Raw genomic sequence first — 27750 nt, 5'->3', positions numbered from 1 at the left:
GCCACTTGAAAAGAATATCAGCACTATTTTTAATACTTACAGGCTGAGTTAACTAATTTGGAGCTGATTTCCTTTATATTCTGTCAAGGGGGTGGTTAGGAAAAAGTTGAGTCAGTGTCAGAAAAGTTAAAAGAAGACTAGTTAATGACTTGGATGAATACTCTTTGGATCTGTTGGAACTAATTGTATATGAGAGTAATGTAGAAGTCAGAATGTTTCCATTTAAATATGTATATACATCTGGGTATGTCCCCTAAGGTATAGAGGATTAAATTATAATGTAGGTGCTGCTGACTCTTTAGTAATTGAATAAAATTTGAACAGCTAGTTGTTAATATCTCTATGCTTAGGTATTCTACAGTCTTTTGTGAAATAAGTGTGTAAGTTCTTTTATGCAGTGTCACAGCAGCTCAATTTACCATTCAGTTACACCAATGTGGCTGCTTAAAAGGCTGCTCTAATTTGTCTTTCTAGTGTTGGATTTTGATAGCTCTTGCTAAATACAGATAAAAGTGAAGTGTTCTTTGTTCCTTTTTTTTTTCATTCAATTGTTTCTCTTCTAAACGTATTTTCAAATTTATTACAGAAGAAAAGCAATGGGGCACCAAATGGATTTTATGCGGAAATTGATTGGGAAAGATACGTGAGTATCAGAAGATTGTTTGTCTTTATAAATATTTCAGAATGTGAAAACGAGCTGAGGCATTCTTGTATTTAAAATAGGACACAGAAATAAGTGAAACATCTCATTAGGAAGTGCCGGCACAGTTAGCATGGTATAGCGGTTAAGAGAACTAGAGTCTATTAGACCTGGGTTCAAGACCTGGCCCTTCCATATATCACCTATGTGTGGCTTTGGTTATTTGCTGGCCAGCAAAATTGAAGTCAGTAGTTATTTTATAGCACTGTTGCGAGAATTCATTGAGCTAATTATTTGCAGAATATTTCAGTAGCCTGACTAGCCTGTAATATGTGTTCAAAAAATGCTTTTTAAAATATGAACTCCAGATGTTTCAGTCCTGGTTACATTTCTAAGCAGCTTTGAGTATTGGGCCTTGATTTCATAATGTCCTAGTCCATTCAGGCGGCTCTAACAAAAATACTAAAAATTGAATGGCTTGTAAACAACAGATATTTATTTCTAACAGTTCTGGAGCCTGGAAGTCCAAGATCATGGTACTAGCAGATTTGGTGTCTGGCTGAGTGCCCACTTTCTGGTTCATAGAAGGCACCTTCTAGCTGTAACCTCACTGGGGTCTTTCTTATAAGGTCGCTAACCCCAACCATGAGGACTCCTGCCTCGTGACCTAATCACCTCCAAAGGCCCCACCTCCTAATACCATCACCTTGGGGTTTGGATTTCAACATATAAGTTTTGGGGGAATACAAGCCTTCATACCATAGCTCATGATAATTATTATAGCCTCGTGGTACAGATTTTTCGCAGGCCAAATAGCAATAACTTGTTGCTTCTCAAGGAGCAAAGGTGAATCCCAGCTGAGACCTAAACTCTCCTCATAATTCCCTCAGAAAGCAATTAACCTCATCACCACACATTTCACCACCAACAACAGAATGGACACAATGGCTCTTAGATTTCTAATTATAGAAAACGTGTAGACCATATTCACATCCAAAATCATTTCTATTGCATAGTAAGTGCCCAAATTCACAATCCCTACAAAATGCCTTTGTACTTATACCTTAGGTGACTATCTGGCCCAGCCTCCCCTTTCATAAGAATTAAGCTTGATGTTAATGCTTTTGCACATTTGTTAATAAGAAGAATTTTATTTTTATAATAACTACCACCATTTATAATATTATATGCTACTGAATTCTTACCACCTTAGAAAGTAAATACATTATCTGCATTTTAGAGAAAAGAAAACTGAAGCTCAGAAAGGTTAAATTCTTCATGCCACCCGTGCAGTCCAAAACATGTCATTCTGTCAACCTCATTACCTGGTCCTCTCTTATATCTGTTTCCCAGGATTGAGATCTTTTGATATTTTTAGCAGTTTAATTCCCTAGATCTATGATAGCCCCTATGTTATCCTACATCCAAATTGTTCACAAATAATGTTATAAGGGAAGTTACTAAAGATATTAAGGAAGGATGATTTCTTTTCTCAAAATTAACACTTTTTCACCCAGAAAGATTTTTGTTATGTTTTGTAGAATTCTTTAATACACAGGAATGGGATACTCTAAGCAAACAAGAAGCATGATAATTAAAATACGAAATTACTCATCAAGTACTTTTGCTACCCTACCTAAACTCTAAACCCTAGTGCTGTCCCTGTCAACATGTAAGTGCTTAAATGAAGCAGAATTTCCCGAGAATTTGCTTGGTACTAAAAAATACTTGGGTCACAGGAATTGTGTTTGTAATTATACACTAGACTCCACTTTCTCTAAGTAATAATAAAGGTTTTATTCTTAATAGATTATATCATTGCGTTTTTGGCAGGGAAGGCCTAGGGAAGGGTGTGGCCTTCAGGCAAAGCCCTAAAGTTTAAGTAGGGTTTAACTGACTGCACATTTGAGGGAGGAGACTTCCAGGCAGAGAGAAGGACATTTATGAGGACCTTGAAGTGGGAAAGAGCTTGCAGCAATCAAATCATAAACGTTAATAATGGGAAGAGGGCCTTGTGGGCTACACAGTGGTGCTGACTATTATTCTAAGTGCAGTGAGAAGCCAGGGACAGGTTTTTAGCAGGAAAGTAACCTTAATACACTTGCATTTTAAAAGTAGCTTTGAGTACTGAAAGGACAGAGGGAGACAATAAATACCTAATAAATGGCAGCTTTTCCATGGCGTTCAGGCCCTCTTCTCTCTCCATGGTCATGGTATGTCTTTTGCTTCAGTGACTCCAAAATCTCTCTCTCCAGCTCTGTCTTCTTTACTTCCAGGCCTATGACCTCAACTTCAAGAGGCTGCCCTTGAACTCATACCCTTTTCCTCTCTCAGGCATAGAGTTGAGCCTCAAAATACCTGGGATCAAGGCCCAGGTCTACCATTTGCTGGGTGTGTTTCCTTGAGAAATGGCATCTAATTCCTCTTAGTTTCCTCCTTGGTGAATGGGATAATTCTTTCTGCATATGATTGTTATGAAGGGTCAGTAAAATAAAGCGTGGATCATAGTACTTATCATATAATAGGAACTAAAATATGACAACTCTAATCCCAATCATGCAAACTATCTTTTATCTTTTCTGTCTTTTTCCTAAAAATGTTACTTGCCTTCTGTTAGAATGAGATCAGCCAGGAGTACTCCCAGAATTTGAGGATAGCAATCTTGGAGTCTTCTTGAACCTTCCATCTTCTTTTTCTCCTATGACCAGTCTGTTACTAAGAACTAACAATTTGTCCTTCCAAATGTCCTTGATTCACCCCTTCCCACCACCAACGACTTGGTCATTGACTTAGCACCTCTCACCTGCATTGATGCAAGCATCTTAAATTAGTTTTCCTTTCTCCAGTTTCTTCTGTCTCCAATATATCCTGAAGCATGTTTCCAACCCTTAAGATTGCATGTCCTACCTTAGTTGAGAAGCTGAAGTAGCCATATCAAGTCCAGACTCTTCCCCCAGCATGTCGCCCCCCAGCCCCCAGCCATGGTCTTCTTTTCCATGGTGTCCCACCATACAGCTTCCTTTCCAGTCCTGTCATTGTCACCATTGCCTCTCCCTTTCCCTACGGGAATCATACTGTGCATTCCTGCCTTGGTGTCTCGGTACAGGCTCTTCCTCACCACTGACTCTCCTCTCCTCTCCATCTGGCCCGAAAGGCACACACAGACTCCCTAATTCTTCCAAACCTCACAAATTTCCTCTCATTTCAAACTCCTATCACTGATGTTTTGTGTTTCGCATTTTTTTGAACTTTTGCTTACCAGAATACAAACGAAAGATAATTTGCATTTTGTATCCCTTCCATGTTGCTCAGCATAGTCTTTGGCTTACAGGAAATGCATGATAAATTCTGTTTGAATGTTTTCTTTCATTGACAGTTGATTCCTAGTTTATTTTCCCAATAGGAAGACTCTCCAAATATCCGTGAGTAAATATCTAAACATATAGGGCCCAGCACTCACCTCCAAAACAAGAGACAAGTCTATATCCTTAACTGGAAGACTCTTGAAGGAAAATGAATAATTCCCTTATCATTGTCAGGATAATAATTGCTAAATGTGCACTTGTATTTTATAGAACTCGCCTGAGCTGGATGAAGAAGGCTACAGCATCAGACCTGAGGAACCCGGCTATATCCTTTCTTTATATTTTAATTTTCATTTGCTCTCAGCAGGGTGATAAATTTTGTATTGAAAAGGTGCTGAAACCCAAGCTTCTCAAGTCCTGTTGTCCCTCGTATTAGAGATGAATAAACAGCATAGAGAACAGCCTGATCACTAACAAGCAGGCATTTTGCCTTGCTCTATTCATAGAAAAGAGAGAGAGAGGAGAAAGAGAAAAATTGTGCTGAAAAACAGTTGTACAAATTGTGGGTACTGGGTTGTCTGCTGAAATCTGATATGACAACGTCACTAATGGCAGCTGGAAAATAGCTCTGACTTGTGCTTTGCCTGAAAACCATCTCTGGTCAGAGCAGGTCACACTCTGAAGCAGTTAAAGTCATCACAAATCGCCCTTAGAGTGGCCTTCCTGTCTCCACAGTAAGAGGAAGTTCCCATAGGCCTGTCACTGTGTGTGCTGAGTGTGACACAAATGGCCAACTTTGTAACCATTGCTCCTTGAAATTCACCATCCTTAATCCTACTCCAAGGAAGGGTGAATAAATTCTAACTCTTTCCTGCTTTACCCTTTGATTTTTGTTTGTTTTGCTTTGATTTTCTACCATCTAAGGATACTTCTGCTGCCTCTATGTGCAGTCACTCATGTCTTATACTCATCATTGCCTCCTAGTAGAAAAAAAAGAGTTACGTATCTTTAACTGTGTTCTACCTACCAAAGGAAAGCACTTTTATTCTTCAAGCGAATCGGAAGAGGAAGAAGAATCACACAAGAAGTTTAATATCAAGATTAAGCCATTGCAAGCTAAAGACATTCTTAAGAACGCTGCAACTGTAGATGAACTGAAGGCATCAATAGGCAACATTGCACTTTCCCCATCACCAGTGGTGAGTGGTTTTTATTCCAAGCTTTGGTGAGGTTGGACAGAGAGCTGTGCTCTGCCCATACACGTTAAGTAGATCAGAAACTTCTTAAACTGAAGGCTGCATATGGTCACCATTTTATGAAGTCTATAAACCTGAAACAGCTCATTCTAGCCATGGAAAGTTATGCTGATTTTATATTGATTTTCTGTGCTTTTCAAAATGGTAAAAATGCACGGGGTCACATTTCTTTTTGACGTTTTCCTGCAAGCATTTTTCAAAGAAGGAAAAAATAACATAAAGATTATCCAGACTCACTCCTGAAACAATTAAAAACAATATGAAGTTAACAAATTTACTAACAGCGATTTTTAAAAACACATCTTAATGTCATCTTTTATGATATAACACATAAAAACTCATGGAAAGAAAACCAAGAAAATTGCTATTTTTTGAGGAAAATAAAAACCCTTTTCATTGCTAATGCTTCAAAAAGAAATATTAATCTAACATCATAGATCATAGTCTAAAAAGATATTAAAACTCATAAGCTTCATTATATTTTATTATCAAATTGTCTTAAATAATCTCATCATTTAGGTACTTCAGATACAGGTATGCCTTATTTATATTAATCAAATTTGTATTTTTCTACAAGTTGTACTTCCTTCTCCAATTCTTATCTACTAAATTTCTCTAATTGCTGCATCTGAGTTCCAACATTTACAGTGTTTTCTCTGTAGTACTTGATAAATGCTGCAATTGTTTTCTAAAAATAGCTGTGAAGAGCAGATGAAGGCTCTCATACTAGGAGCTAATATGTTCTTGGCTTCTTGACATCTTCTTTAGAGAAATGTGCTCTCCCTGCAGCATTTCCCATGAAGGAGGTAGTTAATAACTGCTGAACCATTTTTGAGTTGCTTCTGGAATATCTCGACTAGCCTTTCTAAAGGAGTTGTAATCACCCATCCTTTGGGAATAAATGTTTACCTGCCTGGGATGAATAAAGTCTATAAAGATGCCTTCTTTAGTGCTTAGTGCTTATAATGGCCTTTACCACTACGGTTAGAGCCAACTAACATGATTGCTAATAGTAGTCAACCACAGCAAATGATATTTCAGGTAAGTTTTAATCATATATTCACTAGCCATCTTAAAATGTTTTCTTGAAAAGGGAGGCATAATATGTATTAGTTTTCTTTCCCTTCTGCCATGGAGGGTACAGATTTTAAATTCACATATTGGTCTACAATACAGGTGATTTCTAGTAATAAGGGCATTTTAACTGTACACACTTTCACTTTGCAGTTAACATCTTTCAAATCATTTTTTACGTACTAAATCATTTTTTATTAATTGTAAAAGTTTATTTCAATGCCTGAAACCAGTTTATATCCACTTCTCTATAGAGTGTAATAAACTTACTGGTCATTTGAAAGCTACCAGGATAAGTGTAAGAAGGCAAGTTCATGGGAATTCAGTGAACAAATTTCTGTGAAAGAAAACTTATTAGAACGATCCCAGACACGTGGGATATGTTTGCTGAAAGCTAGTTGAATCTTGAAAAGGAGAAATCCCTTCTATCAAAATGAATATGCCTGCCTAACTCATTCCTCCAACCAGATAATGAGGGTACAGCAAGGAGAGTGGTTGCCACTCTGAACTCTTCCCAACACCAGTTTTTAAAGTGATATATTGACATGACGTGGGTGAGACTGACAAAAAGATGTTAGGGAAACAATGTTAAAACTAGATGGAGACACCCAGAGAAGTAATTGCAGGGTTAGGCAATTCCTGCAGACCTGCAGCCCCACAAACCAAGGGATCCCCCCCCAACTACTGCCTCCACACTCCCAACTGGTTCCTTCTAATGTGAGAACCTGGCTCTCATTACGATGTTTCCCAAAGAGATGTGATTTTTGACATTTACTGTAAGAAAATGAGCTGTGATTGTTGCTTTAGGGAAAGGTAGGCACGTTTCTGGATAAACATAAGTGTAAATAAAGATTGGACTGAAAACATATTCTTGGCTTTCGAATCCATGCCCTCAACTAGATAAGCCATAACCAAATATAGTTATATTTCACAAATGACATAGGTAGAACTTTATCACCAGAACTGGATAAATAGAAATAACTTTCTGAAATCCAGTTATTGCCATGATAAAAATGAGGAATGCTTTGCACAGCTTTAGATGTTTCCAGCCAAGCAATCAGACGTTCACACAGCTACACTTAATTCAGGTACAAAAAGAGAAACAGGACCTACACCAGTTAATGATATATCAGAATATTTTATTTAGGCTATGGTTCTTATGCTACAAAAGCATCAATTGTTACACTACTAGAAATAAAGAAAATTCCAAATGGTAAGCTATTCATAACAATGTCTTATGTTGAATTTCTGATTTCTATTTCTTTTGAAGAATTTTAAGATAAAGTTGTGTTTCACTTGTTCTTTTCATCTATCTGTGAATATGTATTAATGAATTGTAACCCATTTGATTTCTCTTATCATGAATTGATTTTCATTTTATTTGGATAGGTTTCCTGTATACACATCATGGTCAAATGACTCGATAAATGAATGAAATGAATGAATGGATGGATGAATGTGTCATATATATCTATGTGTATATACAGTATAAACAAACCTATCTGAAAATTACTCCTCCTCAAAACAAAGCTTCAGCAACATAGAAAATCAGGGTTTTAACTGCTGGCAAAAATCCTACTCTACAGACAAACATAATTCCAGTCCAGATCTCACCTGGGCACTTGTTTTTTATATAGAAATCAAGTATAGTATGGACCAGGACAAGGCCAAGCACCAAAAAAGAAGACAGGAGGATGCAGAGGTCAACTCACAGGCAAAAGATGTTAATTTCTATTCTTATCATGTTGTGGTCTCCTAGTAAGATATCATGCTGATACGGTAAAGAAGGAAAATCACCCAGGTTTTAGTTGTTGATTTGGGATCTGTATGAGTTAGAATATTGGTAGAGCTGTTTTAACAGAAACCAAAATAGTCATGGCTTTAAAAAAATGGATGGTTTATTTCTATCCCACAAAAGAGTCAAAGCTGGTAGGCAGTCCAGATGGGTAACAGAGTCTTGCTTCAGGGGTCATTCAAGAACCCAGGAACTTTCTGTATTATTGCTCTACCTTTTCAAGGATGCTGGTGCCTTACCACCATGAAACACCTCCATGTTCCAGCCTTGGGATGGAGGAAAGAGAAAATAAAAGGCAAGTGGTTTCTTTTAAGTGTTTAATTCAGAAGTTATACCCATCACTGCCCCCCAGATCCCATTGGCCATAATTTAGTCATATGGCCATATTAGCTGATAGGGAGTCTGGGAAATGTAGTCTTTGGCTGGATACACATATAACCAGCTAAAATTCAGGGTTCTGTTACTAAAAGATAAAGGAATGAATGGATATTGGTAGATATTGACAGAGTTTCTGTGCCACTATATCTTAAATAATCTCAGATAAATTTGGGGAGTTATTGGAAAATGGGATTTGCCCCCCATCTATCTTAAAATTATTCCCAGAACCTATTGAAAGTAGGAAGTTTCCTTTTAGAGAATTCTAATCACTAATTTCTAGATACCAGTTATGTTATGCTATGTGCTAGCCAGCAGAAGGATGAAAAGAAACAAATGTAAGTAAAATACCAACTTATTTGGTTGATAGAGATGCCTCCCACAGTAATAGTGCTCCTTCTATCTTACAAAGTTCACTGCTTTTTGAGGAAGGCTGTTTCTTAAACCCAAATGCTATCTCTGTGTAACTTTTGTTCATGTTATAGTTGTGCTCTTTGGAGGATGAAAAAAAGACAGAGTCCCTCCTTTTCTCAACAGGTTTTCCGTGCAGCATGCTGACTCCAACTCCAAGTTTAGTGTGGAGGATGTTGGGCTCAATACCTGTAGGGTAGGGTGGACAGGGAGAAGTTAAGCTGTTTTGCACATCAAAACAACAGCCTAAGCTAATCACATGGGGAGCTTGTGAGCTAGAATGACCCTTCCGGGTTGTCCTGGGTTTAGCTGAGATCCATAACCTTGATACTATTAGTGCTCCAATATGGGCAGGCTAAGAAGGGGCACGACCTTCGCCAAGGTGGCTCTCTGCAGCTGAGTCAGATCCTGAAGTGTTGACAGTTGAAGGCTGTCTGCCAATAGCACTCCTAACAGCTGTGGGAGAAACCCTTCTGAAGACAAATCTGCATGGCACATTTTGGCACCTCTTGTTACCACATTCTTTTCCAAGTGCTTTCTGGCCATTTGTATAAATAATTTCTTCTAGAATCTTGAGTTAATAGGAGGTAGCCATATAATAATACCCAGGTCTGCCATGTTCTACCTGTGTAACCTTAGGTAAGCCCCATAATTCTTCTGAGCTTCTATTTCCTCTTCTGTAAAGTGAGGATAATAATGGTCCTTATGGAATTTTTCTGTAGATTATGGTTGGTCTCTGGCAGGATCAAATCTTCTTTGACTTTTTGTTCCCTGTGCTTAGCACAGTACATGGCACACATTGAGCATACAGATAGTTATTCAATAAATAAGTGAATGAAGAAAGCACACAGAATATCCTAGTAACAGTACCTGATGTGTACATAGTACTTTGCAGTGTTTGTTTCTGTATTACTGGTTGTATTGTTCAGGGTTCTCCAGAGAAACAGAGCTAACAGGATATATGTATATATGTGTATAGATAGATGAGAGAGAGAGAGAGAGAGAGAGAGAGAGAGAGATGATAGATGATAGATTTATTATAAGAAATTGGCTTCACGTGATTATGGAGGCTGAGAAGTCCCACAATATGCTGTCCACAAACAGGAGACCCAGGAAAGCTGGTGGAATAATTCAATCTGAGCCTCAAGCCTGAGAACCAGAAGACTTGATGGTGCAAATTCCAGTCTGAGGGCAGAAGATGACAAGGTGTGTCCAAGCACAAACAATGAGGCAGAAAAGGGGGGTGAATTCCTCCTTCCTCCACCTCTTTTCTATTCAGACCCTCAATAGATTAGATAATGCTGCCACACATAGGGGAAGGTCACCAATTCAAATGCTAATCTTATGTGGAAACACCCTCACAACACACTCAGAAATAATGCTTAATCTGGGTACCTGATAGCCAATCAAGTTGACACATAAAATTAACCATCACACTAGTATGTATGTATGTATGTATGTATTTATCTATATTTGAATATACATATTTTTTTAATCTAACTCTTGACCCTTTATTGAGAGTCACGGCTTTGCTCCCCCGTTTCTAGTCCCCTACCCTAAAAGCATTTTGTCTTTTCATATCCTGGATTATAATGTATCTGTATCTCAAGTCTTGAATTCAGTTAAAGAGGTTTGGGCAGTCTCTTGCCTATCTTAGATTTTAATTTTGAACCAAATCTCCACCTTTTAGAGGAACTACTTACAAATCAATTTTTTCCAGACTGGACATTTGTGATTGATATTTCTTTAAACACAAATAGAAACTTTGTACTTAACCCCTGAAGGACCTCGCATACAGTGCCAGCTTATCTTACAGGAAAGATATTGGAATCTGATAGACCTGAAACTCAACCTCTTGCAAACTTAGGCAAGTTTCTTAAACCTATTTGAGTCTCAGTTTCTTCATGTCTAAAATGGGAATAAATGAACACCTACCTTACACGGTAGTCCATCTCTTTCTGCTAATAAAATGTAAAGATCTTTCCTTTAAAGGAGAAGATAGAAGCAGAGATATGAGATAGAGTTTTGCTATCTGCTTCCCTTGGTACCACACTCCTTACATTCAGGGTAGAAGCAAACCTCTATTATATAACCACGAGTGGTTTTGTCCTTAAAAAGTAAAAATTTCTCAAAGGGGTTAAATAAATTAACGGGTGCAAGATTGGACTATAAAGAAATATGCCCTTATAAAAACAACAAAATGAAAATTCAATACACAATGGAATACCATTAATTCCCTTTAAGATAATTTGAGGGAGATACAAATAGACATTTATTCCAATGATGTCACAATTACTCAAACAACTGGGCTCTGCCTCTTACCTGGGGCTGCTTTGCGCAAGTTACAAAACCTGAGTCATTGTTTCTTCATTAGTAGGTGAAGATAACTCCCATACCTACTTCACAGGGCTATTGTAAGGGTGGCATGAGTTAATATAGAAAACACTCAGATGCTGCATTTAGGGATTATTTGATTGTTGTTGTCAGAATTGTCTGCAAAGCCTGGGACATAGTTTTAAGAATATCATTAATGGTGATAAATCAGGAAACCCAAATGACCAAAAGTCATTTAGAGCCAAGACCAGTAATTACTCTGGGTATCAAACTGGGAAAATGTGTTAATAAAATAAATTATTTTGTGATGCCTGTGGATTGGTTTTGAAGCTCATTCCAGAAGCCTTCCTGTTTTAGCATTCCTAATTTTGTTTTAACAAAATCCCTTGAATAAGTGTGGTGCTTCTGCAGGAGACCGTACTGAAGGCTAGCATTCCCAATGGGATCCTGCAAATTTATTTCATGGAGAAATGACATCATTTTCCAGCCCTCTTCGAATCAATTCACCAAATATTTGGTAAGCACCTTCTATGTAGCAGGCACTGAGAGCTAGCATCAGAAATATCGGACACACTTTGTCCAACCTTCATGCTAACTAACTACAAGCTTATCAGAAAACAATGTATAGCTGATGTCACAAGCAGCACACAGAGGTTGAACTTCCCCTTGTGGTCCAAACACCTGCCTGTCTTCACTCAGTCCTGATTGAATATGTGGGCCTATGTGGTCAGCTTCTCCTCTGGCCTCCATTTCACAGTCTCCTGACTTCCTCACCCCTCTCAGGATCTCAGAGGTAGACATCTCCATTTCTTCCAGAACCCACAGGGACACATCTTCAGCGACGTGCTTTGCTCACTAGGTACTTTGAATCCAGTGGCTCTCATAGCTTTCCTGGAATTGAAAAGACAGATGCTATATTTTAATTCTTGGTGCAATATCATCTTTTCCTTGTGTCATGAGCTGCCGTTGATTCCTTTACTTTTGTTCTTTGGTGAGTCGACGATCACTGCTGACTTACCTTGAGAAGTTGTCCTTAACTAGAAGCATTTAGTTCTATACTGATTATAAACTTTTGCTCTGGGATAAGTCAGAACTAAGTTTGCATTCTGGCTCTGCACTCATTATCCACATGATTCTGGGTAAGTTACTTAAACCTTTAAGCCCCAGTCAAGGCTTAATCAGGTGTAAAATCATTTTAATAATACTATTCACCTCACAGGATCCTTATAAAAAATTAAGGAAGTAGTGCATGTAAAGTAGTTAGTACTTTGTAAGTATATTTATGTAAGGCCCAAAGGAGTTGCTTAGTAAATGATAGCTATTTTAAATCAGAACAATGGAGTGTGTCTCATGGTGACTATTCATAAACATCCTTAAGGTCAGAGACCACTTAGAGAACTTACGATGGTGATGATGTTGCTGGTTGGTAGCTATGAAAATTTGCTTACTGATTGTGTTTCAGTTGCTTCACATATATTAATTCATTTATCCTCACAACCACCCTATGAGATAGGTACTATTATTACCCTCATTTTACAGATGAGAAAACGGAGGCATAGAAGAATTAATTAACTCACCCAAGATGTCACAGCTAGTAAGTGAAGTTGCTGAGATTTAAACTCAGAAGTTCTGGTTTCCAATTCAGAACTCTTACCCACTATATTATACTACTTTTGATGAAAGCTACTGTTTCTCTTTCCAGAGGAAAAAATTAAAATTTCATTAACTCATACAAAACATTTTACAAATAATTGCTGATTACTCACAAACCCTTTGAAGGCTGTCACTATAATGGTGCCTAAAGAGCCCATGTCACTCTACATACACTGTCTCCTGTGTTCCACGTGACAAGAGAGCAAGGCTGAGCTGATAGGTCAGTCAGGCTTAATTGCTGCTGTGTCACCTTTGTTTTAAATGTTAAAGAAAAACACCTTGTTTTTATATGACTCATATATTTCAGTTCCCCTAATCAATCAATCAGCAAGCATTTTTTATATCGATGGTTATTATAATAATGGTTCATGTTTTACAAAAGCTGTCATGATCAGAAAGATGTAAGGAGCAAGCTACACTGTTAAGTAGGCAGGGAGGTGGTGCTCACCTTATTTTATGGAAGACATTAACTCGGAAAGATCAAGAGGCAGCTGAAGTTTCGAGGGCCAGGACTTGAACTCCAGCATCTGCCTCCTTTCTGCCAAGTTAAAAACACAGTATATTTTCTCATCTACATTGAATCAGGGTCTGTGATTCAATTATTTTTAAATTCCTCTCAACTTTAATACTCTGCTGTGCATATCCTGGCCCAAGAATCTCTGTGGGAAGTGCTCTGTTTTAGGGGCAGGTTGATGATATAGCAAGGGGACCAAGAAAGAGAGCACTTCCTTGAAGCCCATTGGTTAAGTAGAGAGAACACAGGCTTTTGAGTCTGTATCTTATTATCTCTGTGTCCATGGGCAAGCTCCTTAACTCAGCATCTCAGTTCCCAAGTCTGTAAAATGGGAAGAGTAATGCCTACCTTCTCAGGACTGATGTAAAGATGACATGAGATAATGTTGCAAAATGCCTACTTCGGTGCCTATCACCTAGGAAGGGACTCTATAAGTATCGGTTCCCTTTTCAGCTCCATTTCTCTCTTCCTTAAGTTCAGAGACTTGTGGGAGGAAGAAAGAGAATAAAAATAGCGAGGGAGGACTTAACAAAGTCAAGGAGAAGAGGGCTGATAGAAATGATGAGAGAGTAGGAGTTGACCTAGCCTGGCATGTGTGCTAGTGCCTCCTCTCTTTCCCCTGCAAAATTCAGTGACACAAGGCTTTAAAGAATTTGACATGGAGTTATGAAGGGGCAATTAGTTTAATCTTGCTCCTGGAGATTTGCCATCCATAACGGAGTTATTTAATCAAAAAATCTGGGGAGGGGGAGATAACTTTTAATTGAGGACAGTCTGGTGCTGTTTGCCTATTCCAGGTGGCCACCCCCACCCCCAAATTAGCCTGCCAGTGAGCAAAATCCCTGAATTTGCTGCTGCTTGGTAACACCACCCCCTTTCCTGTCCTCACTTGGGCAGAAGGTGTAGCACCCCATTGAGTTCAGTGAAAACAAAGAGTCATCGGTGGGGGAGGAGAACTCCAGTCTCCTACACACTGGCATTTGCTCCTGGTAGAAACTCTGCACGGTGCAAGGGGAGGGTAAAGATTGCATGCATTCTGATACTAAGCACTCAGCCCAGACCTCCAGTGCAACGAGTTGGAGGGGAGAGGCTCAGCTTGGGTTCAGCGCATCAAACATGATTTGGGTTGGGATTAGATCAGGGATGTCAAGCGTGAAGCATATAAACTGCCACACCCCTTCCAAACCCTCAGCAGACATTGCAACTAGATCCCACATCCCAGATGTAGTCTGAGAAGCCCCCTCTAGACAGAGCTGCAAGCAGCCTGGCCAAAATCATCTGGAGTTGGCACATGAGATGTATCTCTTTTTTTCCAGGCCTTATAGAGAAGGATAGATGGGGAGATGGGTGGGATCTTCCTTTATCAAAATATATTCATCTCTTTCCTGCATTATAGTAAGCCATGTGACTTATTCGCAGAAGAATTTGTTTCATATCTGATATGTGTATGTTCTTCCCTTCATTACTAACTATTTTTTCTTAGGGAATTCTCTGTTGCTTCCATTCCCTGACATTTAAAATTAAAATATCATTTTTCCAAACCCTTATACCCAGCCTACGATGGCAAGAAGAAATCCCTGAGCTGTTGTATGTTTTGATCTCCTTGAAAATGAGCAGAATATTAATTCAATCTGGATTGCCTCTGTTATTATTTCTCTAACTAATATTGGTTGTACCCTCTGAGTACCTGGTATTTTGCTTCCCTTTGTGAGATGTAAGAGTTAGAGTTTCCTTGCATAACTGCAGATTCTTTCATTGTGTTCTTCTATCTCAGACAACCTAATCTGATTGGGGGTTCCAGAAACATAAACACCAGGGTCGGAGACCTTAACCCTCAATTTCTGTTACCAACTTAAAATCTAATTGAATGAAACAACAGACTGATAATATTGACACACATAAAAATGTTAGGGTGTCCTCAACCAGAGGTAGCAAATTCTTGAATTATATGCTTTTAATCTTTTAATTACAATGCTAATTATAATCAAAAAGGCTAATTTTTCTATCTTTAAGGTCTTCTGCCTTGGTTGTGTTAGTCCTACCAGCGTAGAGTTGAATTTAAAACCATTTTTATTAGCTAATGGTGTATTCGGGACAGAATGGGCCCTGTAAAGAAGCAATCCTTTGGGAAAATAAGTTTGTAACAGAAACATAACTTGTGAACAATTCAGCAAGTATTGGGTTAATGACAACTCATCCTGCACCCAGAAGTTATAGGTTCTTACTCCTGCTTTAATGAGGCCTTTCCTCTAGAGTCTAGGACATTGAATGGCATGTAATAGGTACTTAGAAAATACTTGTTGGCTAGGAATTCCTTGGCAGTCCAGTAGGCTCTTTCACTGCCAAGGCCCTGGTTCAATCCCTGGTTGGGGAGCTAAGATCTCACAAGCCACGCAGTGCAGCCAAAAACAAAACAAAACAAAACAAAACAAAATTTGTTAGTTGATTGAACAGAAGGACGCTCTTCACTGTGGGAAATATACGGAACTTGGTGTTTCACTGGGATATAAGGCAACTTATATCCCTCGCATTATTTTATAAAGAGAGAAAATTTTTTATCTTTTCCCCTTCAATTCAACCAAGTTTTTCTTCATTATCAGGTGGATGATCAGTATGAACAATAACTGTTCTTCTCTTATAGGAGTTATCTGTAGGTTCTTTTCTAAAGTTTATTAATGTGTCCCTTTCTGTGGCTGCTGGTTTTTTGTCATAATTCTCTTCCCCTAATCCCAAACATCCTAATGAGATGTCTGTTTTCTCATCTCAGATTTCAGTCACTTAATGGTCCATGACCTTGAGAATAAAGGGTAGATACTTTAGTATCTTTTTACACTGTTATATTTATTTTTATACTAAAGAGTTTCTATAAATGTACGAATAATAGTATAAAAATAAGTATAACAGTATAAGAAAAAAGGATCTATCCCTTTGTTCTTTAAAGGAGAATTTTTTTTTTTTAGTGCCAGAAATAATCTACAGCAATGAATGTACTTTTAAATTGTTTTAGAAAAAAAATCTTAGAGTGCGAATCACCCATATTAATTATGTCAGAAAATGTTTCCTCAAAGACTGGAGGAAATTTCATTTCTAAACAGAATGAAGGTGAAGTTGCCTTCTGTCTCTTATATTATCTAAAGGACGGCCACTAACTGGACCTTAAGAACTACTGTTTCAAATCAGCCACCAGCACAGCTGTGGTACAGAGCTGTGCACGCCAGTCTGAGCTATTTGTCCTGAAGTGGCCAACACAGAGGGAAGGCAAGATGGACTGGTCTCATTCTGTTTTGCCCAGTTGAAACTCTCTTTCTACATCCCAGCCTGTGTGAAGCCCATCTTTATTTTATTTTATTTTTAACATGGTACATGGGGAATCAAAAGAAGCTTCCAAAGAGTCATGAAAAACAACAACATATGTCACATCCAGGCATTTTCTGGTCTTGTTTCATCTGTTTCATCAATGCCTCTTCTCAGCAACCAAGAGTGACTAAACGTCCACGCTGAGAACTCCTGCTTTGGAGCAGAGCAAAGCCAATCTTCACATTGGCCTTCAAGACCCTCGCGGTGGGGACACCACGACCCCAGACTAACACCTGCCACTCCTCCTTCTCACTCCACCCATCCCGGCTCCCTGGCTGTGCCCTCTTCCTCTAGATACTGGCACTGCCACCTCCCTCTCAACTTCTGGTGCTTGTTCAAGTCACCTTCTCAATGAGGTCTCTCCTGACCACCTTATTTAAAATCACAAAACTCTCTACCCTGGTATTCCCAAACCCTTATATTTTTTTCTACTTTTAAAAATTGCATTTATCGTCTTCTAAAACACTAAATACTTTGCTTACTTATTATATTTATTATCTTCCTTACTTATTAGATTTATTATTTATTATCTATCTCCTCCCATGTCCCCCAAAAAGCTCACTGAAGTTTTTTGTTTGTTGTTCCTATTGTTTTGTTCACCAAGTTACCAAGAATAGGGTCTGGTCTTTATTAGGTACCCAATAAATATCAGTTAATGTTTTAATAAATGAATAAATAATCCTTTTGCTCCTTGTGAATACCTGACTATTCATATATAACTGATAGGAAGTGGTTATATCTATAAAAAGTCTCATTAGCTAAAATATAAAGACTCAAAATATAGCTATCCTATTTTTAAGGTTAAACAATTGTGGATTCTTAAAAAGCTTCTAAATTAGATCTGGCTTTTTGTGTCTTGATCCCACTCTATGAAACTTGATGCCAAAAATTCCCATGGCAGCTCAGTTCCTTGTTCAGAGGACAGGGGTGTATTTAGAGCACAAAATCTCCATGTAAGGATCATTGAAACTCTGATGTATATTTTCTCTATTCACCTCAGTTAGCTTTGGTCTGGGTCTCCAACAGAATTCAGTTTTAAATGCTGCAGATTTCTAGCCCTTCATGCAGAATGAAGGCTTCAATAAACCCTAACTTGAATGACTACTTGCATTAGAAAGTGATTTAGGATAATGCAGCCAGAGAGAGACTCCATTCACAGAGGGCAGGGGTCTGTGTGCTCCTTGGAAAGCTTCCTTGATCATAAGGATGAGCTACCTTTCAACAAGGCTTGCAAATTGGAGAATTATATTATCTCAGGCCATAGGACAGGAACATCACCGCACTTAGAGACAGTGTTTATATTTTAGGTATATATATTGTTCAATCCAAAAATTCACTGACTTTGTTTCTGTGAACACGAGTACCTGGAGGTATACATCTCTTTTTTGTTTCTTTTATTATCTTTTCCATAATTAAAAATCACTCTGATGCTATTAGTTCATTTTAAATCATGAAATATCTTTGCTTTCCCCAAAGGAGGATTGTCTTATCATGTTTTATCTTTAGTTGTTTAACATTCTGAAGAAACCCTTAAGCCAAACGGCCATAGCCTAGGTGTTGATAGCTGCTAACAATTAAAACAACATATTGAATAAAGATGGTTTAATCATCATCTAGCCTGGAGTGGACAGGAGGGTAGGGCGCTTATCACTCATGTGTTCATGTTTATTCTTCTGATTCTAATTTAATAAAATGCACTTAATTCTAGAAAGAGGCTGAGAAATTTACCTATATAATCAGAGTTTAATTCTAAGATCTGACACCATGCCTAAAAATACAAGCTCACTCTCTGAAAAGTTCATTCCCTGTGACGTGCTATGATAGACAGGCATGACCTATTTAACTCCTTCCATTGGAAAAATCCAAGATTATTTTCCAGGCTCTGTGATCTGCAAGCTATTAGCTCTGTTGTTTCTAAATCCCAGTGCTGATAAGGGCCAAGGGAATTGGGCTGTGCCATGAACCCATCCCTGCCCAGGCTTTCTGGAGTTAGACAAGCTGGGATCTAGTTCCACTCTCATCCTTTGTAACCACGTACTTGGAATGCAACTGAGCTTCCTTTTCCTCACTGGTAAATTAGAAATAATAATGACACCAACCTCATAAGGTAAAACAATTATAGTAAATTCTCAGTGAATGTTATCTGTCACTATCATCCATATCTTTTAATCCTCACAACTGTTCTATAAGATAGCACTCATCCCTACTTTACAAACTATGGAACTGAGGAACAGTGTGTCTTGTGCAAAAGCAAGCAGAAAATAAGGGGTTAAGCTAATCTGAATATATAAAAACTTTTGCACCTCCTTCCATGACAACTTCTTTGAAGCTATTTGATTTTAACCCCCAAATTCTTTCTGTTTGTAAATCGAGGACCTGGACCTTAATAATTTTCATTTTTCTGTGCTACTTAGCAAGGGTCTGGGTCTGAAAGCAGCACCTAGGATGTGGGCCCTATCTTGATCCTCAGTTATGCTGAAACACTAGTTTTCTTTTTGCTATAGGAGAACATTGAGAGCTGATCACATAGCTTTACACCAATGTTTGTGCAAAGCTGCGCCAATTCCTTGGAGCCTTGGTAACATATATCAGCCCCTGAGGTCACTAATGGGCAGAGAGATCAAAAGTTAAATAGGAGCTAAGTGAAACATTTATAGGAGCTGGTGAAGGAACCATTACAACTGGAGCCATATCCCTTGGGCTATATATTATATACAATTCAGCCTTATTTCAGAGAACAATTCATCTTTCTATATTTTAAAAGATACTGTGCTTCAAACATTTGTATAATGTTTTAATGACCACAAAAATAAAATTCATAAACATGCTTTGAGTGCTTACTGTGTGACTTGCACTCTGTTTGGGGCTAGACAGAGGCCATTCATAACCATTACTGGGAGCTAATAATGAATGGAGACATCTAAATAATACAGAACAAAATAAGAACTGCAAAAATATATACTACCCATATGTACCTCTGTTTTCTCTGAGGCTAATAAATGCCAGGGAACAATTTATTCTAATTGGAAAGGCCCTTGGGGAAGGCGCTCATAGAGGACATGCTACTGGCCTTGAAGAGTAAGTAAGATGGTAATTGAGAGGCAGGGAAAAGGCATCAAGCCTGAAGAAGCAGCTTGGGCAGAAGGCAGGGAAGTGTGAGTGTACTGCAAGTTCAGGAGACGAGAAGGAGCGTCTGCAGCTAAGTGTGGGCTTCATACAGACAACAGTGGAAGACAAGGGAGTGGAGGTAATCTGAAGCCCATCACGAAGGCATTAAATTACAGAATGGAGGTTGCATTCTATTTTCTGAATAATAGGGAGGTTTTTGCAGGGCAGAGTAATACATTGACTTCACTATTTTTGAAAAATAATTCTAGGGATGGTACAAAGGATGGATTTAGGAGATGAAATATGGAGGAGGTTGGTGGAGTACTACTGTCAGCAAGAAATGAAGCCGTCATTAAGACAGTTGTGGAGGAAAGAAAAGGGCATTCCCAAGGGCCAGGGACCACACACCAGGAAAATAATATGTCATTGCCCAATGCGGGGTGGGGACAAATGAAGGATGGGATGGAAAAACTGATGGTTCTAGCCAGAGTATCTTGGGAGAGGATACTAGGTACCAGGTTCCCTGACAAGATTAGAATTTTGGGAAAATCTCACATTTTAATTTCATGCTTGGCTGCAATGCATTCATGAAATTTTCCTGCTCCTTTCAATATTACAAAGCATAATTCTCTATTTTGAAAGTACAAATCTATTTGATAAAAGTAAACCATTCAAAAGAGAGCTTAGAATGTGCTCAAATGGAGGCCACACCTATGTCCTCTATCGCTTGAACTTGGAAGGAGGCAAAACTACTCAACCCATCTTAGGTTTTTCAGCTGGGACTCTTCAGCAAAAAGACAGAATTAACAAGAGGAAAATGAACATAAGTTTATTAACGTACCTATTTCTTGTATACCTGGCAAACACTCAGGAAAAATGAGTAACTCAAAGAGGTGGCTTCAGAATTCAGGATTAAATACCGTCTTAACAGGGAAAAGGGAGAGGGATGGAGGCTTCTTAAGGGAGAGTAATTTAGGGAAGATGAATGGACCCTTGGAAGCATAGATGGGAAATATGATAGTTTGTGACAGAGTTTGTCTGGATATGGTGTCAATTTCTGGTCTCCACTCCTATGATGAGTCAGTCCTTCCTGGTTGGTGAAACTCTTATGACAATAGAGTTCCTCTTGGAAGATTTATCTTTAGGCAGATTAGGGTTGTTCAGAGAAAGCCTCTCCTGATTTTGCTGTTTTCAAGTGCCTACAGTTCACAACAATCAGTATGGCCAAGTGGCATGTTTTGGGGTGGTATAAAGCCAGCAGCCTGGGTATGACTATATCAGACATCCACAGGAAGCATTTATAAAAGCCATGCCTTAGAAAGCTGCTTTAAGTAAGATTATTCTGAGCTTTGAGTGGTATCTTCTTGAATATACATTTCACCTCTTTCATTTTCTCTTTATTTTTCCTCCTCATGCCTACGCTTTTAGAGGAAATGTCCGGTAAGAAACAACAAATCCTTTCTACATCTTGGCCAAACATTATTTTTTCTGTGCATTTTCATCATCTGCATATCTAATGACTGACTGTGTTTAACACCTAAACAAGATTCTGAATTTTAAAAACAAAACTTTGTGAACCAAGACACAGTCTAATTATGCCCCATGGGGATAAAAGGGAGCTGGTTGCTAAGTGATTTTCCAGACCTGTTATTAAGGGCCACAGGGTAATTTTGTAAAGATTCACCTCTGCCTCGATCACAGGCATATGTTCAAATATTTTAGTATTAAGTTTCATTTATTGCAGCTTCCACTTGGGTTAGTCAAGCTACATATATTTACCATGAGCCAGGCAAGCATTTTTTTGTTAAATTTTTTTTGAATGTACAACATGATAGCATCTTGAGTGATGCTTGTGAAGCTGGCCTAGGAAAGGGAAGTTATCTTGTTTTCTTCTTTTGTTTTTTAATTAATCAGAAAACTTATCCCCTTCTGGAGTTGTCAGAGACAGAAAAGGAAGATCTTCATAAAGTGCAAATCACCTTTTACATGGTCCTTTTTAACATCAGGGTGATTTTCAGTGGCAGTACAGATCTGTTAGGATGTACCTACATCTTTTTTTTTTTTTTTTTTTAAGAGCAGCAATGAAACAGATCTACTAAAGAAAAATAAAAATGCACTGTTCTTGTCTCAGCTGCCTAGTTTATGGGAACATGTTCCCAGGATGCTAATGCATGGCTGACACACATGACCTCTCCAGTGGAAAATATGAAAATATTGTGTTTCCATGTTAGCACACACCGAGAAGTAGTTGGTTGTCTGTTGACCTCACCTAAGTGGATGCTGTAATAATTGCTAAACCTCCCATCCTGCCCATTGACCCAAGCCTGGCAGTCTCTGTACCACATGCAGGAAATGTACTGGTAGCAATTTCATGCGATTTAAGGAAGGAAGAACAGAAGACACAGAAGGAACAAAAAACAGAATCAAAATATTACAATTTGTCAAAAATGGACCCAATGACATTGCTTCCAAAAATATTAGTACGATTATAATTATTATTATTACTAAATTGAATGGCCCACTTCTGTGTAACTGCGAGTCAACTCTGTGTCACAGGCTATGTGACATGCATATCGTTGGTGGGCTTCAGCAACCTTTCTTTGTATTGCCAACTATAAATTGGTACTTTCCATCCACCTCTACAAGGATTAAATTAAGAGCCACTGCAGCTGCTGACCTTCAACACTCCCTGAAAGGAGTTCAGGGTGGAGATCAGGAATGAGGCAATCTGTGCTCTGGGAAAAACTGGCAGAACTTCAGATGGTTAGATACTTTCAGGAGAAGATTTGACGAGCCCAATTGTTGCATCTCTTCGTATCTAGAAATGCACTAAAATCCTTCATGGTGATGTCTGCTCCTCATGACTAGCAGCAACGTTCTGCAAAAAATATGTGCTTGACTGCATGTACTCCCCCTTCACCAAAATCACATGTATACTGACCTGCCCCCCTACCTCTCTGGAGCAGTTTCTCAGAGCTATCTGAAATGCTGTCTCCCGAGCTATAGTCCTCACTTTGCCCCAAATAAAACTTAACTCACAACTCTCACCTTGTGCTTTTTTTTTTTTCAGTCAACAGTATTTTGCCAATTTCATGTATTTTCTTTGACCCTGAATCTTTCTCTGTAATATCCAGATTTGGCCACTTCAAATATTGACAGGACTAAGTAGTCTGAAATTTATCCGTGGTGCTTTAAAATCTCTTTGTTCCTCATTGGTTTTCCTTCTGTTGTTCTTACAGCAATTTCAACTACAAGTACTCCTTTGCATTGTTAGCTGTGCCTTTAAGGATGAGTCCTTCTCCTGCTTCCCTGCCTCGTTTTTCTTTGGCAATGCCCATGTTGTTGATGTTCAAACCAGTCAACTTTTAGTGACATCTTGGTCAGTAATAGGCTCTTTGTGTCTCTTCCTAAGTGGAATTTCAGAAGATCATCTCTACCAAGACCTATTGGATCTGGCAGGCATTCACAGTCATCTGACTTGTAATAGATATGGGAACAAATTTAAATGTAGACAAACACAACAGTTGGTGGGGGTGGGGACATCAAATAGGTGCTTGCCAGAGAGATTATCTTCACCTGAAGCATTTGAAAGCAAACAAGAAACTGGTTAGGACCATAATAATAAACATAATCATCGTATATTCTAATTCTTTCCTAGAAAATTCACTACCATGAATGACTGAATTTGCTATGACTAGACTGTATAAAAATAATATTTGTTTGGTGCTTTGTGGCTTTACACGTATTTTCCTGTTTCCCTATAGCACTGAATTTTAGCAAATGAGGATGTTGTAAAGCTTCAAAACCTGAGGTTGGTTATTTAGTGATTTTGACAAGCAGGACAGATTGTGTTTGGTTACTTCTTTTTATAAATATCTTAAAACACTTACCCGCATTGGCAAAGACTAAGTTAGCCTACTTAGCTGAATTTAAATTAATCCTTTTGTGCAGAAAAATAACAAAACAAATCTAGTGTGGGGTAAGGACACTGTGGGTGCTGCGAGGACATTTACTGAAGTATTTTCTTTTAGGAAGGCATATTCATATAGCCAAGTATATAAATTTTAGAAATGCAAAACGTTCTGACCAAAGATCTTCGTTCTAGTGACCAAATCATAACTTAGTAATGTATACCCACTTTGAAAATAGCCTCAAAATACAAACTAAGACTTATGTCTAAGTTGAACATCAGAATAAAAGTAGAGGGGAAAATAAAATGTTTTTCAATACCTTCTCCAGAATACATCAGAAGGTCAAGAGAAGTCAAGGAATTGAGCAATTAATGTTTAATTAGGAACACAAGAAATTTGTTCGGAAAACAAATAGACCAACTGAAGAGTCCCTGTTTGAGTAATCAGGTGAAATAATAATAACAGTAGATTTTAAAAAACTTGCTGAGAGCTTATTATGTGTGATACAAATGTCTGCAATCAGAGACAAATTGGCCACCTGCAGATTCTGAACAACTGAATAGATGTTTTGTTTGGTCGTGCAGTTAAAAACAATTTTAACGCCATTTAAAAACCAGAATCTTTGAAGTTAAAAAAAAAAATCAAGATATGTGTCTTCTCTGACAACTCTGAAGACTGGCAGCATTAGGCCCATATTTTCGTGCTGCAAGCATGGTGCCCCTTAGTTGTGGCCATTTCACCAAAGCTTTGTGAAACTCTCATTCCCTCTTGCACAGCACCCCTCCTCCTTGCCCTGCAAGCTTTTGAGTTTGTGATTTAACATGGAGAGTGTTCAGTTTACAGAATATATCAAGATCAGATACTGAATGTTTCCTTCCCCATTTGAAGCAAATTCTATACATTGGTCGAACAAAGATAGAATGCTAAAGGCCTCAAAGTTCCTGGGAAATGACAGGAGAAAGAGGAAAATAAAACTTTTAAAAGGAAAGGCTCTCCCCTCCTGGCGGATAATGATTTTGCTGTCCGTGTTCAGCAGAACCTACAACTGCTTTATGCTCCTTAATGGTGATAATTAGTGTATAGAAAGCCCTTCAATTTGACTTCTGGAATTCCTTTTATTTTGCAGGTTTCAGATCACTTTTAATTATGGACCTTGAGGTTTTCTGGGTCTGACTTTTCCATAGCTTTTAGCTGGGTCTTCTGGCTTTTGGTTAATAAGCCTGTGACTACATGAATTTCAACAGATGTTCCTTGATGTTCCTTTTTTTCATGTTATCTTTTACTAGAAAAGATACAAACAGGAACTATTGATTAAAATATTTATAAGTTTTTAATTCACTGGACTTAATTTGGGTGTATTTATATAATTGAAATTATTTTGAACAGTGTTGTTCTCTATAATCTTAATAAAGCTTATTGAATTTAAGGTTCTGCCTCTATATGGTTGCAGTACACATTTTATTTTGCATTATTCCTCATAATCATCTTGGGGGAAATTGTGTCACTTTTAATCCCCTCTTTGCTGTATTTTATGCTGCTTTTAAGAAGGAAATGTTTGACATGAAATTAAAGCTAAAATCATAAATGCCCACATCTTCTTTAGTGAAGAACTTTAGCCTAGTCATTAAAGAATTATAAAGTCTAAATATATAAAAGAGTGCTTGGATTTCTCTCAAAACACAGTATGAATTCGTCAGTAAAAGAATGTAAGCCCAGAAATATATATTAATGTGTCATTTTTTCTAATTTCATTTAAATTGCATCCATGCATATAGACAGATTTATAAGAAAGATGGGATCAGTATGGAACAGAACTGGAAAAATATGGCAAATAATAAAGTCTAAAATATACAAGAAGGGCTTCCCTGGTGGCGCAGTGGTTGAGAGTCCGCCTGCCAATGCAGGGAACACGGGTTCGTGCCCCGGTCTGGGAAGATTCCACATACCGCAGAGCGGCTGGGCCCGTGAGCCGTGGCCGCTGAGCCTGCGCGTCCGGAGCCTGTGCTCCGCAACGGGAGAGGCCGCAACAGTGAGAGGCCCATGTACCGCAAAAAATAAATAAATAAAATAAAATAAAATATAAAAGTAAAATCGACTGGAGTAGGTATAAAAGACTATAGGTTTTTATTTCTTGTCTATGTTATGGAGAGTAGAATCATCTTTTTCATTTAAGCAACCTTCTAGATCCTTTTGTGTTTGTGCTTCTTGCTTGGATTTTGGAATTTGGCTGGTACTGGGTCCCAGGTAGCCTCTGGTGAGTTCACGGGCTAGCCCATATCCTGAGAGTGAAACTGAGCAACAGCTCTTTCCCTACGCACATCATAGTCACTCTTGTTACTACAGAAAAATCCCAAAGAGGGAGAGCAACCAGAGATTGTTGGGGTAAATTGATAGCAGCCATGATCAAGGTTTGAGGAGTGAAAGAAAAAGTCATAGGTCAGCATGTTGTGTTTTTCCAGGCATCATCTGGTCCACCAGTGTTTTATTGGTGCTGGACAGTTTTCATCATTCCCACCTGTGCTTGTCAGGAGCTCCTCATCTTCCCCTCCACATTCTACCCATTGGTAGAGGCTGCCCAAATCACACCAGCCCAAGAACATATACTTTTAAAAAGTCCTCATCCGCACTCATTCCACAGAACACTAAAGAGAAGAGCCAGGCAAAGAAGAGGTGTCTCTAATCCTGCTCTCTGATTTTTGGAGGCTCCAATTAAAGCCTGAATTATGTGGGAAATGCATCATGTCTATGATGTTTGCTGACACGCTTTTGTGTGGTGAAACAGTTTTCTCTGTACTACCCAGTCTCTAAAAATCCTCTCCTCAAACAATATGAAGAAAAACTCCGTATGACAAGACATTTAAATCTATCAGTAAAGTTTTCTTGTATATTTCTGCTTTGTCTGTATGTACACATAACTGAAACCAGTACATCCCCATTAGCAAAGCTATATTATGCAATGGATAGATTCTCCTTAAGGTTCTCCAAAACCTCATTATGATTTAAATAAGCCACAAACACAATGACTGCCTGTCTTCCTTTGGCCTGATTACCTGGAGTGTGTGTTTAGTTAGCTGTTTATGAAATCTTCTATTACCCAAGCCTGTTGACTGATCCATCATTCTCTGACTAGGTGTCTGTTCTCTCTTCCTTTTTGCTGATCACAGAGGCGCAGCCCGGTAAGAGTCCTCAATATTTTTACCTTAAACATGTATAGAGATAATTCTTGCCTAGGCAAGGTGGTCAGGTTGGCTTCTTGTTAAATTTATGATAACCCAGTATGAATGAGGCAGATGAATTAGGTTTAGTGGCTGAAAGTCTCTGGTCTTATATGTGTCAAGAGCATGTTTTAGGATCATCAGAGCACTTTTCCATAACAAATTAAACTAATACATAGGTACCCCAACTCCTAGTGCTAAATGTAAAAAACGTGGTGTGTGTGTGTGTGTGTGTGTCTGTGTGTGTGTGTGTGTGTGTGTGTGTATACAAGGGCTGGAGATTGTCCAGAAATCACCATAGAAATTTATAGCAAAGTGATAATAAAGAATAAGAAAACTGTAAGGCAAGTAAGGAAAGAATTTGTAAACCACATTGTTTTTAAGCCTGAATTTAATATAAATCCCTGGACCATAACTCAAATTGTTCAGTATACTGATATACATACAGTCATACACAATCATAATTTCTATCTTGGGAGGAAGAGACATACTTTCAAGTCAATCTTTCTAGGCTGTCACGTATATATTTCATCACTGAAGGCAAATCAGTATTAGTCTGCACTGTTCAAAGTAAATCTGTCATTTTCCTCAGGTTGAGAGTGTGATAAATTTGAGGCAACAAGAAGAAGAGACTTTGCTATGTTTGAAATGACCCTGACCTGCCCAGTCAGTCCCTTGAGAGAGGAAATGGAACTGAAACAATGCTGTCAGAAAGTAGGCCTATGCCAATTTGATCAGTCAATTACTACTTGAGACAAATACTCTGCGCCAGCTGACAAGCCGTGGTTCTCTGTTTAAGCCA

The 27750-nt window shown here is 38.4% G+C and overlaps 1 protein-coding gene across 26 annotated transcripts in view; it reads left to right on the top strand.

Moving 5' to 3' along the window:
- The window catches only part of SGIP1 (SH3GL interacting endocytic adaptor 1), a 214020-nt gene that overhangs the window by 111030 nt on the left and 75240 nt on the right, over positions 1–27750 (top strand). For 16 of the 26 annotated variants that reach the window (XM_067006321.1, XM_067006318.1, XM_067006332.1 and 13 more), the window contains 4 exons: positions 587–643; positions 4216–4270; positions 4969–5144; positions 21251–21262. In XM_067006321.1, the coding sequence (XP_066862422.1) occupies positions 587–643; positions 4216–4270; positions 4969–5144; positions 21251–21262 (300 nt within the window). The remainder of the gene's footprint in view (positions 1–586; positions 644–4215; positions 4271–4968; positions 5145–21250; positions 21263–27750) is intronic. The other 10 variants (XM_059075524.2, XM_067006292.1, XM_067006395.1 and 7 more) reach the window with 1 other exon arrangement.

Source organism: Kogia breviceps, chromosome 1, assembly GCF_026419965.1.
Source record: "Kogia breviceps isolate mKogBre1 chromosome 1, mKogBre1 haplotype 1, whole genome shotgun sequence".
NCBI lineage: Eukaryota > Metazoa > Chordata > Mammalia > Artiodactyla > Physeteridae > Kogia > Kogia breviceps.
Note: the sequence above shows the minus strand (reverse complement) of the source record. Positions and strands in the feature narration are given on the sequence as shown.